The sequence below is a fragment of the Anarrhichthys ocellatus genome, unplaced genomic scaffold, assembly GCF_004355925.1.
Source record: "Anarrhichthys ocellatus isolate YVR2014 unplaced genomic scaffold, GSC_Weel_1.0 scaffold101, whole genome shotgun sequence".
Classification (NCBI taxonomy): Eukaryota; Metazoa; Chordata; class Actinopteri; order Perciformes; family Anarhichadidae; genus Anarrhichthys; species Anarrhichthys ocellatus.
Genome location: NW_022280131.1, coordinates 787,114 through 802,354, shown reverse-complemented (window position 1 = coordinate 802,354; position 15,241 = coordinate 787,114). Strand labels below are relative to the sequence as shown.

The 15,241-nt window shown below is 41.9% G+C and overlaps 1 protein-coding gene across 6 annotated transcripts in view; it reads right to left on the bottom strand.

Annotated features, from left to right (window-relative positions):
* The window catches only part of arhgef4 (Rho guanine nucleotide exchange factor (GEF) 4), a 129,157-nt gene that overhangs the window by 14,613 nt on the left and 99,303 nt on the right, over positions 1 to 15,241 (bottom strand). For all 6 annotated transcript variants that reach the window (XM_031875986.1, XM_031875985.1, XM_031875989.1 and 3 more), the window contains 5 exons: positions 6,742 to 6,921; positions 6,003 to 6,203; positions 5,524 to 5,703; positions 1,143 to 1,375; positions 137 to 266 (listed from right to left, as the gene is read on the bottom strand). In XM_031875986.1, coding sequence (XP_031731846.1) covers positions 137 to 266; positions 1,143 to 1,375; positions 5,524 to 5,703; positions 6,003 to 6,203; positions 6,742 to 6,921 — 924 coding nt within the window. The remainder of the gene's footprint in view (positions 1 to 136; positions 267 to 1,142; positions 1,376 to 5,523; positions 5,704 to 6,002; positions 6,204 to 6,741; positions 6,922 to 15,241) is intronic.

Here is a 15,241-nt window from a genome sequence, read left to right as displayed (position 1 = left end):
ACACACACACACACACACACACACACACACACACACACACACACACAAATAGCTATTACTTGCTACCCATCCCTGTTGCCGGTGTATTAGAATGAAGTCAGCGAATATTTCAGAACAAATGTGCTTCTTGCCAGACCTCCCAGTCCTCTATGGAGCTCTGCCACTGGGCGATCTTGTCAATGTTCTCAAGACGCCGTTTCCTCTCATTGATCAGCCTGGCCACATTCTTCATGGCATTTAAGGCTGCCTCCACATCTTTGTAGTCCCTAATGTACAGAAAGTGACATGCAGTCGGTGTGTGAAGGTGAAGCTCAAGGATAAGTCTGACCAAACCAACCACGAATGTATCCCACTAATATGTATTATGTGTATGTATCACAGCCTAATATCTCTTCTTTCCTCTGTGCCATTGAGCTCCATTAAAAACACATTGATGAGTCGCAATGTTGTTCCTTCATCACCATGAACACACACACACACACTGTAGTTTATTTTGATCAATCCCACACACTGTCCTGCTACCACTAAAACTCACTAGAGCACCAAATGTGGATTAATCCACCCTGGAAAATAGTCCCCAACAAATGCACAATTTCCTCCTGTTTAAGTAACAGTCTGAAGACTACAGTGTGCAGCTGTCTTAGTAAATTACTGATCCTTTAAAAAAAATGAAACTATATATTTTTAACGTCCTCAGGAGGAAGAAAGTCACAGGCAGAGTAGGGAAGTCTAAAAGTATTAAGAGACTTTTGGTGTTTTCATGTAATTTGTTGACAGGAAGAAAACATAAAATACCAGCAGCTCCATGCTTTAATGAGGGTGCCGTAATTTGTGAAAACAGAATCTTAAGCAACACAAACATGTACTGGGATGCCACGAGATACTTTGTTAAAAAGTAAAATATAGTTCGTTAACGGAGCTTGACTTAAGATTTTGGGGTTAAACTATTGTTTCCAATGTCAAAAAAAGATGGTTATCAATCAATGATATGCATTCATCTGTCATATGCATCTCATGATATGCATCTGTCCATTTTGATCAATGAGAGCTGGCGATTATCTAGAGGAAAGAATAACAAGTGCACTAATGGATCTCCTGAAAACCTTCCCTGCAGGAACACATTAATAAGAGTTTGCAGTTACCTGTGCTGTGGGTTGGTGTATTTGAGCAGCTCAGCCAGCTGCAGCGGGTACTTGCAGATCTTCTGAACTGGAGTGAGTAGGAAGCCATCCAAGGAAATGTCGATCATCTTCTGGAGGAGTCGGCAGGCTTCGAAGAAGAACACGTACTTGTTGACCTTCACTAACTTAGAGAGCTGGACGCAAGCATTGGGGTGGTTGTTGCAATACTCTGAATAGATCTGGAAATCTGTTTGCTATACATAAAGAACAGAAAGATAAAGGGTTAGAAGCATGTAAAATAATTGGGTAGACAGAGTAAAAAGGTATGCACTCCCATTACTGTAAGAACATTGTTCATAAACTATTGAAATATTAGTTTGATGGTTTTGGAAAACAAAGCGAACAAGGTGTGATAATGTAGCAATGTGAAGTGGAATTATGCAGAAACCTTTAATCAAAATGTTCTGACTGAGTTAGGGACTCAGTTCAGAGCCGGCCCTAACCAATTTGGTGACCTGGGCAAGATTTTAGCTGGTGATGCTTGCATTGCAGCCAATTCCACCACCAATCATAGTGTTCATACACTTACACAGAAACTGCTAATGTCTTTGAGATCAAGCTACGGAGATCAGACTTTCTTCCGAAGTATGCTAGTAGCACTCTGCTTCAATGGTAACTACTATGTAATAGATAAAACTATTCAATCATCACATTGTCTTCTGCACCTTTTTCCTCCTCCTCCTCTTTTCTTCTTTTTCTTTCCTGGACTCCAGAGGGCCTATCATTTAATGGGCTGCGTAGTTATGTTATTGTGGGCTTTTTTTAAATATTTCAAAATAATATATAAAGTATTAATCTAGTAATATTAAAAGTAGTTTATAAAAGTTATAAATTCAGATTTGTTTTCTTCCCTGATTTCATGGTTGGATGGGGCCCTAGCATTCACCTGAATGCTTGATATGTGGCGAGAAATTAGCAAACAACTAACAAATCGAATGTTGAAAGAAACTTCCAGAACAAGCACACAGCATTTGCTGAAAAGTATCAAGATGGAGATGAGCGAAAAATAGCGATTTCTCAACTGCTGCAGTAAATTGAGCAAAGTAAATATACTTTCACGAAGTGGATCAGGTCTCCAAACTCAACTACTGCTGCTAGTTTTGTGGCAGCTCATGAGATAGTAAGGTGTGGAAAGCCGTTCACAGATGGAGAATACATAAAAGAATCGTTCAATAAAGTATCTGAGCATCTGTTCTCGGACTTCAAAAACAAAGGTGAAATTGTTCAGAAAATCAAGAGATATGCCTCTCTCTGCAAAGACCGTTAAGGACAGGTCCATTAAAATGGCAACAAACATCACCAGTCAGCAAATTGAGGACATCAATTCAGCTCCAGCATTCTCAATCACCTGTGATGAGTCAGGAGATGTCACATTTCCCCCGGAATGTATGGAGGTGATGAACCTTGTTATCAGATAGTGAACAAAATAATGGCAAAGGGGTTAAACCACGACAGTTCTGTTTGTTGTTGGAAGAAGTGGATAGCGCATATTCAGATCTCCTGCTGCATAACAAAGTCCGGTGGCTGTTCAGGGGAGAGGTGCTGAAACGGTTTACTGCTTGTCTTCCTGGAAAGCAAAGTCCTCACCTATCCTGAGCAGGGAGATCCAGATTGGCTGGAAAAGTTGCACTTCATGGTAGATATGACAAGTCACTTAAACATGCTGAACAAAAGTGTCCAGGGAAAGGGAGGCACGGCTCTGCAGATGCTGGAGGATGTTTTGGCGTTTGAGGGCAAGATGACAGTGTTTGTCAGAGAGGTACAGAGAGGCACGCTCTCTCACTTCCCCTCCCTGAGAGAGTTCCGAGAAAAAAATAATCGCATGAATGAATATTTACAGCGTGCAATTATCGGAATACAAACTGCATTTGGGAAAAGATTCAGCAAGTTCAGGGAGGAAAAAAGCACATTATCCTTCCCCGTCACACCCCTGGACATCGACCCGTCCCAGCTGAACATGTTCGCATTCCTGGGAGTAACCTGATCTAGAAATTGAACTGGCGGACATAGCTGATAAAGACTTATGGGTGTCCAAGTACAAAAGCCTGACAGCTGATCTCGAAGATGTTGCCCATCAGAAGGCCATCCTCGCTAGAGAGCACAAATGGAGCAATATTGAAAACCTCCTCAAACCTGACAAACTTGTGTTTGAAACATGGAATGCCATTCCCGACACTTACATGAACATTTAGAAGTATGCATTTGGAGTCCTGTCCATTTTTGGATTAACGTACTTATGCGAGCAGGTTTTCTCAAGCATGAACTACATAAAATCGAAATATTGCTCCCGCCTCACAGATGACAGCCTGCAGTTCTGTGTGAAGGTCAAAGTCACATCTTACAGCCCTGATGTAGCGATACAGCGATGTCCAGAAACAAAAATCACATTAAACAGGTGAGAACACTATATTTTAATAGGCTATTATTTTGGAAAAAAATATTTATTTTAGATCCTGAACTGATGCAGTTGTGTTTTTATGTTCAGGTATGACGGTTGATGGCTGTAAGTGGCTGAGGAAAAAAAAAAAGAAGAGGATGACAGCGCACTGAAAAGCACTTTAGTCGTACTTAAATACAAACTGGCCTATTTTTTATGTTTACTCTTTTTAAGATATTAGGCTGCAGCTATATGTGATATTTACTTCAATGTAGGCTACTTTTTATTTAATATATTTTCCGCAAACATGGGGAGGACCCAAATAGACCTGCATTGTTCTGTGTTTAATTCACTTCTGCAGCTATATGATATATTTATTTTAGTGCTGGGTAAGTCAACGCGGTATTATCTCGTTAACGCATTAATTAATTAACGGCAACAAGTATTTTATCGCGCGTTAACGCATTTAAAAAAATATATATTATTATTTTGAAAGTCCGTTGCTCACTGGCTCTGAATACACATACAGACAGACAATGGGTCACAGGAGTCAGTATTGGCTTGGGATGGGCGTCATCACGCGTCTCAACCAATGAGAGCATTTGGGGTGGGCGCTGCTGCGCGATAGCCTATCAGCGTTGCGATGCTCCCCCTGTCATCACTGACGTCCTGATGTTGAATCAGGAAACAAATACTGTATCCGTCTGTGTTCACCCAGAGCTGTACGATACCTCATATTAGTGGAGATCGGACCAAACTATGTGTATAAATGTGTGTGTGTAAACTATATGGTACAAACAATGAATAGACAATGCCGTATTTATGCCTAGATGACGTTATGTTGAGTGTTGATGGAGCTGCTATAATGTAAGCATAGCCTAGCACCGATCGATCCAGACTCCATTCTAAAGTATTTTAAAAGTTATTTGCTTGTCGTCTTGTGGAGAGAACTATCAAAACATGAATTCAGACTTTTTACAAATCGGCATCATTACGTAGTTATTTCGGGGTCCCTTTTTTGTCCGTTTACTGCAGTTAAATCACAGCAAAATCAGTTTGTTTTGTGTTCATACAGCTGTAGTAAACAGCCGACGTGTGGCTTGCTAGACACAGTGAATACAGCTCGATAAAATCCACGGAGCTCCTCCGGACTGTTATGAACCAGACAAGATGGTGTTTAGTTTCCTGATATCTGGGACTTCCACAACAAGTACTAAGCAGTCCAATCTGGGGAAGATTTTCGATTTTCAATCAATTATAGTGGCTCAACACACATTACTTTTTTTGTTGTGTTGATTTCATAAAATATATATAATATACAACAAATATTTTAACTGTTACTGTGTAAAGGGAATACTGCTGTTAAAAATAACCTTATTTGTGTAAAGTGTTTGCAAGCCAAATGTTATTGCACTTTTGTTCGTATAGCAGTACTTTTAAAATAAAAGTGTGCAATGGACTACTTTTGAATTCGTCATTGAATTTTGCGCATAACAATGTGATTAATCGTGATTAATCGCAGAAAAATCATGCGATTAATCGCGATTCAAAATTGTAATTGTTGCCCAGAACCAATTTATTTCAAAGTAATTTTATTTATTTTCCACAAATATGGGGAGGACTCAAGGCATAGTTCTGTGTTTAATTGACCTCAATGGAGGCCTACACATGCCGGTGTATTTTTTTTCTCCTCTTCATAAGAGTTTGACAACAGGTAAAATAACAATAAAATGTCAAGAATTGTCTTTATTCTTGTTCTATAATTTAATAAATACAACAAACTATAGTTTTTGTCTATATAATATAACTATATATAAAACTGTATAAGCTGTGGTATGAAATAGCTTTTGCAGTTCCAGACAAATTTTATTTGGTGGAAAATAGGGCAAAATGGCTCTTTGGAGAGTAAAGGTTGCCAACCCCTGGCCTATACCTATGCCTGGGGCCGGTTCTGACTCAGCTTACATGTTCGAGGAAGCAGCAACCGATCTCACTGAGGTGTGGCTGCTCTTTGTTGAATTTCTTCTCCAGGCCTTTCAGGAACTTCTTCTGGAATCGGTAGATCTCTTCAATATTGCCAAAGATGGTACGAAGCTGCTCTTCAGTGAACATATCTGTCCTCTTGCGGCACTGTTTGATGTAACCCTGAAGGAAACAGAAAAGGGATCAGATCATGCTGAACAGACATGGAACACAACATATGAATAAATACATCATGAAATCACACACAATAACCCATGTAGGCATTAGCTGCTTGCTCCACTGCTAGTAAGCCCATACCAAGACCTGAGACCTGACAGCCAATCAGAAAAGATAATTTTTCCATGGTGATGGTAAACGGTTGGGTAAATTAAAGCTGATGTGTAACAGTGTATAAATGTGTGTATAAGTGTATCGATAAATTAATTGTTTTACATCATGTTTAAACATAATCTAATCCAGACCTCACAGATGTCCTTCAGGTGCTTGATGTAGACTCTCTCTGTGCTCATGATCTCATTGATGACGTTGGTCCTCATCTGTTCTTTGCAGGGTAAACCAGGTCCCAGCAACAAGCCCAGACCTGCCCGGTTCTCCTCTCCAGCCTGAGCCTCCTCCAGGTGCGCCAGATACTCCTCCATGGGCTCATCCTGGTTCACACGCAACTGAGGAGGACACAAGTAACTATTAAACCCCCAGGAAGACTTTTGGTTCCCCCCAGCAATTACCTGTGCAGTTCTTTTATTTTCAATTATCTCTTCATAAAAATCACATGAATGTGAACTGCAATTCCAATTTTGTGATAGCTTCTGGTTTACTGTTGTGCTAGTGATCTAAGAGGGGGCGACTGTGGCTCATGGGGTAGAGAGGGTAGGCAGTAGGATCCTTGGCTACTACGTCTGTTGTGCCAAAGTGTCCTTGAGCAAGACGTTAAACCCCTGACTGCTCAGCAGCCCACTGCTCCCTATATACTAGGGATGGGTTAAATGCAGAGAATACATTTGCCCACTGCGGGACTAATAAGGGTTTGATTATTATTATTATAACCATTTTGATTAGCCTACCATCTTTAAAGTTGTTATTAATGACTTGTGTACCCATTTGTGATAACATAACATAACATGCTGAGGATCCATTGAAAATACTGGCAGTATTGCAGCAGCTGCAGTCATTAATCAAACAGTGCAACTCAGTTTGTCTCACCCGTACAAAGCTGGCAGGGAACCAGCCCTCGCTGTCCATAATGCGACCCCACCACCACTCCTTGTTAGTGGCGTCCACTACTTCGATGACATCACCGGCCTTGAAGCCCAGCTCCTGGTCGTCCATGGTGACATGGTCCCAGAGGGCCTCAGCATACACCACGCTGCCATCACTGATCAGCTGCAGAGGAAGCACCAGAAGGGTCATGGCTGTAACAGGGGCACTTTAAGTCAAACCATGAATATCAAGGGTCAACAACCAGCCACGAAAATGACGAGGTAACATTAAACAATTTCAGTGTAACACAGGGTTCAAACCTTCTCAGTTTAACCAGTTATCTTCTTTTGCCATTGTTTCCCACAGGTTGACAAAGTATGTGAAGGGAGGTGAGACTGAAGGATTGTTCATTGTGCTGCTCTGACCTCTAGGACCACATTGGCATGATTTTCAATCAGGGAACATACGCTAAATAATACTTAAGTCAGAAGGCTTACGTGCTGATGTTATGGTGAAGCCATAATATTTACCACGTTCACCAACCTAGTTTATTGTGTTTGGATGCTAACATTTCCTAATTAGCAATAAACACAAAGTATAGATAGATAGACAGATTAATGGTATGGTATGGTGGTGTGTTCACAGAATGTATTGTATTCTGTGATGCAGTCCGTCATGCTGTTGATGTCCTCCCCATGTGGTCCACACAGCACATCCCAGTCCGTGGACTCAAAGCAGTCCTGCAGGGCGTCTTTAGCTTCCTGTGTCCACCTCCTCACAGTCCTGGTGGTCACAGGCTGCCTCTGCACCAGAGGAACATACTTTGGGGTTAACAGGACCAAGTTGTGGTCGGACCTACCAAGGGGGGGAAGGGCAGTAGCACTGTATACATCCATGGCATTAGCATACAGTAGGTCCAGAGTTTAATTTTTCCGTGTGGGGCAGTTAACATACTGGTGAAGGGTTGGCAGAGCTTTATCCAGTGTGGAGTGGTTAAAGTCTCCAGTAATTGCCAAAAATGCACCAGGATGTTGACACAGTAGAGTGGATGGTGTCCACTGCTGCCTCACTGCTGCCTCCGCGTCAGCTGATGAAGGAACGTACACAACAACAATGGCAGATGAGAATTCCATCGACAAATAATAAGGACGCATCCCCATGGCTAGAAGTTCATTGTCCGGGCTGCAGAAACGTTCCTTCACACACACATGGTTGGGATTGCACCATTTCTCGTTCACATACATTGCAATCCCACCCCCTTTTCTTCTTACCGCTCTGTACAACGTCTCTGTCCGCCCGAACAGTCCTGAAGCCGGGTACAGTCACACTGTGGTCCGGGAAATGTGAGTGCAGTCATGTCTCGGTGAAACACATGATGCTGCATTCGCGGTACTCCCTCTGGGACTTTACAAGTGCACCAAGTTCAACTGTCTTATTGGCCAAGGACCTCACGTTCCCCATTAGAATCACTGGTACCAAAGGTTTATACTTCCTCCTCTTCGCCTTCAGCTTAGCGCCAGCTCTGTAACCCCGACGTCTTCTCCGCAGTTCCTCCGGGATTTCAGGCCTCGCAAAGTGCAGCAGCAGCAATTCACTCAGTGCAATCAGCTGATCACGAGAGTAAACAATGCCCCCAGTCCATTGTGCGTGGCTGTCCGTTACAAGGAGGGAAAAAAGTAACAGAAAAGCCAGTAGAAAAGTTGAAAAAAGTTACGGCCCATTGCCTGACCGTCACTTAAACAAAACGTTAAAGAAAAAACAAAACAGAAGAGAGGAAAAAAGTGAATTAAAGACTAAAAATTAAAACACATAGGGAGCTGGTGCAACAGGCTGCCACTGGCAAGGCGCCATCTTGATTAAATGAAATATGCTATGAAAATAAAAAGCTGAGACTGATGGGAATGTTTTCTTAGTAAAGTATTTGACAAGCAAAAATTTTGATCTGATGAAAAGTCCGGGGATCACCAAGTTATTACGATTCATCCTGACTGTCCTGAGATTTGGTTCAGACAATCTATCCAATAGTTTGTGAGACATATCACTAATTAGCCACAACGTAGACCTCATGGGGTGCTGGATGAAAAGCCAAAGGACCTCCACAGTCATCATTCATACTTGGGAAGATGGATGTCCAGATGTTTCAGTCTGGATGCATGTAGTGAACCTAAACACGACTTGCAAAATTGCTTTCGAAGCACCCATAGGAACCTTAATGGACACTATTAAAAGGGCACTCCACCAATCTTACACACAGGTCATATCATCAAGGTCAGTTCCACTCCGTCGTATGGCCTCTGTGATTGTAGAAGAGTTTTGTCGGCTCTGAGAAATTAACTCTGCATTACAGTTAGATGTGGTCTGTCCTTATGGTGAATAATAGAGTAGAATAATAGAGTAGACCTTTCCGCGTTTTTTTTGTACCTTCAACTGTTACGCAGTCAGACGTCTGTATACCTGACCAATTGAGATCTGCCCGTGCCCTTTAATTTTAGCGTATATACTTTGCCCTTTTTACGTTAATATAATTAGGTGAATTGTTACAGCGCTTTCACACTACTTGTCATCATTCACCCATTCACACACTGATGGTAGGGGCTAAGTGACACCTGCCTATCAGATTCTATCACATTCATACACTGTAGGCACAGCTACGGGAGCAATTTTGGGGCTCAAGGACACTTCGACATTTGACTAGCGGAGCCAGGGATTGAAACGCCGATCCTCTGATTGAAGGACGACCCTCTCCATTTAGCCACAGTCGCCCCTAAATATAAATATATAATATAATAAATATAATTAATGAAAAATAATTTGCTCTTTTGATTTACAGAATATGATTTCACAGGGCAAACATTAATTAAATGTTCATAAGTAAGGAAATGTGTAATAATCAAAACAATTGTATTTAAGCTGTATATCAAAAATAATGGTCCAATAATATGGGAAATGGCATAGTTTTAAGTAAAAAAACTCACTTAGCCCATTAACTGCCAAAATAAGGCACTTTCAACATTGGTGCATAGTGTGCACTCCATGGAATTAGTATCAAATATGGGTGTGGGACCCAGTAAAGAATGGTTTAAGGGCAGGCCCCTTTAAACCTCATCTTTAAGCTATGATCAAGGCTTTCATGGTGTAGAATGAAAAAAACCAATGAGAAGCTAACGTGAAAGTAGACTGAGACAGAAATACAGAAAAGGAAGTGTAAGAGACAGAGGACGAGGACGCAAACAAAGAGAAAGACCAGAAGAAGACAGAGCCAGTGTTACTGATGAAGACACGACAGTGGTCATATTTCACACCGCCTCGTACACACTGCCAGGTTCACTGCATCAACATGGCCCATACTCTACAGACACCATCCGTTATGGTGCTCAGCCTCTCATTCCTGCAGAGACAATAGATATCCTGCTGAACCACATCAGCCCACCACCCCTCCTCTCAGCAGGCCAGAGAGTCTGGACGTTTTTCACACACCGTCACTAGTGTTGTTAAAGACATTTCACTTTCCTGTCTGCTATCTGGCTTTTACTGTAGCTCCACTGATCCATCATGGCGATGAGGAAACAGACGATATGGCTGTTGCTAGGCAACACACCCACATCATCTTGCCTCTCTGCTGCCCTTCTCTCTAGAATCCTCTTTGACTACACGACAGAACACAATCTTCTCATTAAATGTTGTGATAGTAGACAGCTGCTTACAGTTTGTTGTAAACGGGTCAAGCATCATGACAGTGCTCACAGAGCACAAGTGTCACTATCGTAAACAGCAATGGCTAATACACACACAGACACACACACACACACACAAGCAGCTGTGCCCCCTGATTCTAATGTGTGCAGCTGAGTGTGGGTCAGGTCTCTTCTGGCCGATGGGCTCAAGGGCAGCTGTTTCTGGGCACATCTACATAAACACATCAGTCCTGGATGTTACCTGTGAAAATAAAATATTTTATTTCATGTACTCTATGCCACAACAATACAAATAGCTAGCTTTTATTGAGTCTTTGAAGTAATTTCACCTTGTCAGGCCAGTCATTGTATTAAAGTGAAACAATCTGAGAGGGAAAAGACACTCCGGTTGAACTTCTCACAGCTCACAGACTTACGATGTCTGTGATGAGGGGTCCCAACTGGATATTGGTTATTTTTCAGGGTCAAACCAAAGAGTTTGGGTTTAGTTCATATCTGAGTCATGTAAATTCAAGTGATGCCCTCAAAAAGCTCTGGGTCAACCTGTTGTCATTCTCAATGCGTCAAATACTGCAACAGAGGCACTCTTTAGTGTGTGTATGCGACGCACCGGGCTTGCCACCAACTACGGTACAAACACATGCGTCCTTATTACACGCCCAAAGCAATTGATGTCGTATAAAGATTGTTCACACAGCGGTGGGAAAGTGGTAGATGGGTCAAACACTGCTTGTGTCCTGTACCAAACTAGAAGTAAATGTTAACTTGTGTGTCACACTCACTAGTCATGTGGTGTAGTGGTTAGCACTGTCGTCACAACAAGTAATTGATGATTAATTGAGTAGTAATTACGGCACACACGATCATGTGACTGTCCCAAATAGTTTGCTGATAAAAACACTATTTAGATGTCTAGGGATTATACAAAGAAGGCTAATTCTTTTTGAGATGGTTTAGTCTTAAAAATCTTAATTTGAATAAATATTTTGCAGTCAAATCAAATCGTTTACAGGATATTCAACCTTTGTTTTCTTCATAATAAAGTAGTGTATGAGATATGAGTTTATAGATAATTATAATCCCTCCTCGTCATTGTAGATTGGTTTATGCCTTTTTTACACTCGTTGTCTATTTTATTCCTCAAAGTTTATTTTGTTTGTACGCCCTCTGACGTTTCAGAGAATATTGCAGCACACAGCCCATAGAGCAGGGATTCCCAAAGTGTGGTACTTGTGTAGAGCTGCCTCTAGGGGGTGCGCGAGAGGAAAAATGTAATGGTGGTCTAATGGTGCAGTCCTGTCTCCTAAAAATTACGTTCCCCCAAAACTAAAATGCATTCTCAATTACGTTTGACCATAAACGTATTTTCTCCCTGATTACGTTTGTGTTTGACGTATTACAACTACGTTTCTCATCAACATATCTTTGCCATACTCTTCATTATTTTTCTGTGATCTGCCTCGCCTATACCCCCGCCACCCACAAGTTGTTGCCCCGCGGCCTGTTCCGAGGGCTGACAGACCTGACGATGGAGTGCCTCACGGCGGGGGCGGCTGGAGACCTCGCGTCCGGCGCCAACGGGTGAGCGCCCGCCACTCGGAACCATAAAACCAAGTCCCGGATTTCACCCGGGGGACATTCTGGAGGTATTGTGGCCGGGTGATGTGCCTCGTTGCTGGGGAGGTATGAGCCGAGAGTGGCGGGGTGTTATGGAGGTATATTTTATTTATTTGTATCCATCTAACCCTAACCATAATACTTCCACTAGGAAGCCACGTCCCCACCCAAACCTAACCCTTAAGAGAGTCACGGTTACTCCCGGATTTTACACGCGGGCCTTTGTGGAGGTATTGTAGCCGCGTAATATTCCTCGTTGCTCGGCCTGGATGAGCGCGTTTCTGCTGGAGACAGGCGGGGTGTTTTGGTGGTATCTCGGCCGACAACTCAGTGTTGTTCCCGTGCGTGGATGAGCGCATTTCTGCCGGAGACAGGCGGCGTATTGTGGTAGTATTCTGACTGCGTAATAGGGAGAAGGAGAGGCGGTGGTGGAGAGGGAAAAACATGTTAAAGTGTTAAAATGTTGATTAGAAATGTACTTGTAATAAGTCAATGTAATAAGTCAAACGTTTTTTTGGTCAAACGTAATTGAGAATGCATTTTAGTTTTGGGGGAACGTAATTTTTAGGAGACAGTGCAGTGAGGTTCTGGCTAGCCCTCTTATTTACGTCGCCACCTGAACACCAAGCCTGCCAGTACAAGTCAAAAGCCCCTTACATTTTTTATATCGAAATTGGAGGAGTTCCAAAACAGCCCAAAACAACTGCAGTCTCATTCATGTGTTGGGTCTACAAAAAACGCACTACGGGCTTCATATCTGGTCACAGAATAGCAAGAAAGGGGCTACTGCACACAATCGCCAAAGACGTGTGCTTGCCAGCTGCCAAAGAGATGGTGGAATGTATGATTGGAGAGAGAGAAGCAAAAAAGTTGGACGTGATCCCGGTGTCCAACAACACTGTGTCGCGCAGCATCGATGCTTTGTCCGAAGACATCCTGGCTACATTAGTCGGTTGCGTGAAGAAGAGTGAGTTTTACTCTCTGCAAGTAGACGAGTCTACAGATGTGGCTAATCTGGCCAATCTTCTGGTGTACGTCCGTTACCTTTTCGAAGGCAAGGTGCAGGAAGTTTTTTGTCTTTTTTGTGTTTTTTATCTTGTAAACAAACGCCACGCGCGAGCAAACTGTTCTCTCATTGGTCCGATTTTGATGCGGCTATAAATAGGCTCTGTTGCTTTTTTTTAAGGTATGGGGGATTGGGGGTGCGTGAACCCAGTCGGGATCTAGAAGGGGGTGCGTGGCCTAAAACGTTTGGGAACCGCTGCCATAGAGTATAAACGCCTCCGTTCATGCTCGGAGCTTGCGCGCTGTCTGCGGAGGCTCGTGCTATGGCGCCATGCACGAGTATCAACAAAGCTTTAGTCAGGCCACACTCGTAAACCTAGTTGTTGCCTAAACCTAACCTCCTTAGAAGACAGAATTTTTTTTGAATGTAGAGCGTCATAGCTTAAAGTACAGGAGCATTGACTAAGGCGCGGTAATATTATCATAACATGTTGGGGTGACAATGTGTTGACAGGGTAGGGGTGAAGAGCGAAACAATACGTAGCAGAGTGGTGTTTCCCCTGCAGTCAATTACCAAAGGAGAGAAAGTAAATTTATACATTTTCATCAGTTTTTTAAAGCTGCACTAAGTGATTTCTTAACACTAAGAGAGTCCAAAACAAAGACACAGAAACACAGTTGTGAGATAGCATTAGCTTATCTGCTGAATGTTACAGTTGTACAGAGTAACATGAACATATTTCAGGCCATCTATTGAATCTTCATTCAATATTCACTTTTCTCTCGCTTAGGCTTCAGTTTTGGCTAAAGGCCCCCCAACATTTGTTTTTTAATAATCACGTAATTTTGTACTAAGGCTACAGAACATACAAATTGCTTCTTTATTTCACATTTAACAAGCTGCGTCTTGTCATCCTATGAAAAGGGTTGACCTGGAGCACAGACAATTTTAAGAGAGGTGGGTGATTGATATTGTTTTGGATTTTAACGTGACTGCTTCTTGTTCTCCAGTAATACCATCTCCAGTGACTACTGTATACTGAACATGTGGAGCATTACGACAGGTGTGAGAGAGAAGAGAGGGAAAGACGAGTCACGTAGTAGAAATCAATGTTTTATCTACCAAGTGTTAAAGCAGCCCACTGTGAGAACACCTGGAGACTAGCCCCACAAAAATGTTAGAGCCCTCATTTAGCTAAACTGTCAGACCTGTTGCTACATTACCTACATGTAATCTTGGAAAATTCATTGACAACAACAAATACCTGTGTCAGAGGTGTGAGGTTTTAGTGAATGTTACAAGAAAATAAAGAACACTGGGACACTAGATCAAGAATTCTCAGTGGCTAGTGTAAAGTAGCAAGTACAACAGCAAGTATAATAAGTAGTACTGCAATACTGTAAAACCTCAAGAGGAAAGATAGTACACAAACAAATGAATGCTAGTTGATAATAAAATATGGGGGGGGTACTATGGTGACTAAAATGGTAAATGCAGTCATGTCATAACATGTTGATATTTTAAATATATTATATTAATATCATATTATAATATATGGCATTAAATTAGTGACCAGTTCAAACCAACCCTGTCTATTCAGTTTTGTTGAAACTGCCAAGGCGTATGTTTATGGTTATGGTAAGGTTGGCAATATTCTGTATTTCTCAGTCTATTACTGTCAGTCAACAAATTCCATGTGCAGAACCTACAACAATGTATGACTAAAAGTATTGTGTGTATCAAAGTTCAACATTCTTCCTGCTGCTGAAAATAGTCCCCAACAAATGTACTATTTCCTGCAGTTTGAGTGATGTTAGTTTAAAACTACATTGTCCAGCTGTTTAAGGAAATTGCTGAGCTTCATTCTTAAATGAAACTATATCTCCGTGAGAGGTTTTGAAATATTTACGTAACTAGTAGGAACCAATGGGTTTGGGCATAGGAGCCACAGACAGGGTAGGGAAGTCAGACAGTATTGTTGATTCATGGAATTTGTTGAGAAATAGTAAAAGATAGACTAGAGACTGAACACAGAGACCGTACAAATCAAACCATCTGGATATTAGTAGAGGTATGAGAAAAAAAAAAGGTGATGAACGCACCCTGTACAGGGTCCATCTCTCATATACAGCAAACCCTCTCGTTTACATGTTCATGTTTCTGATGACACAAAATTCATCCATTT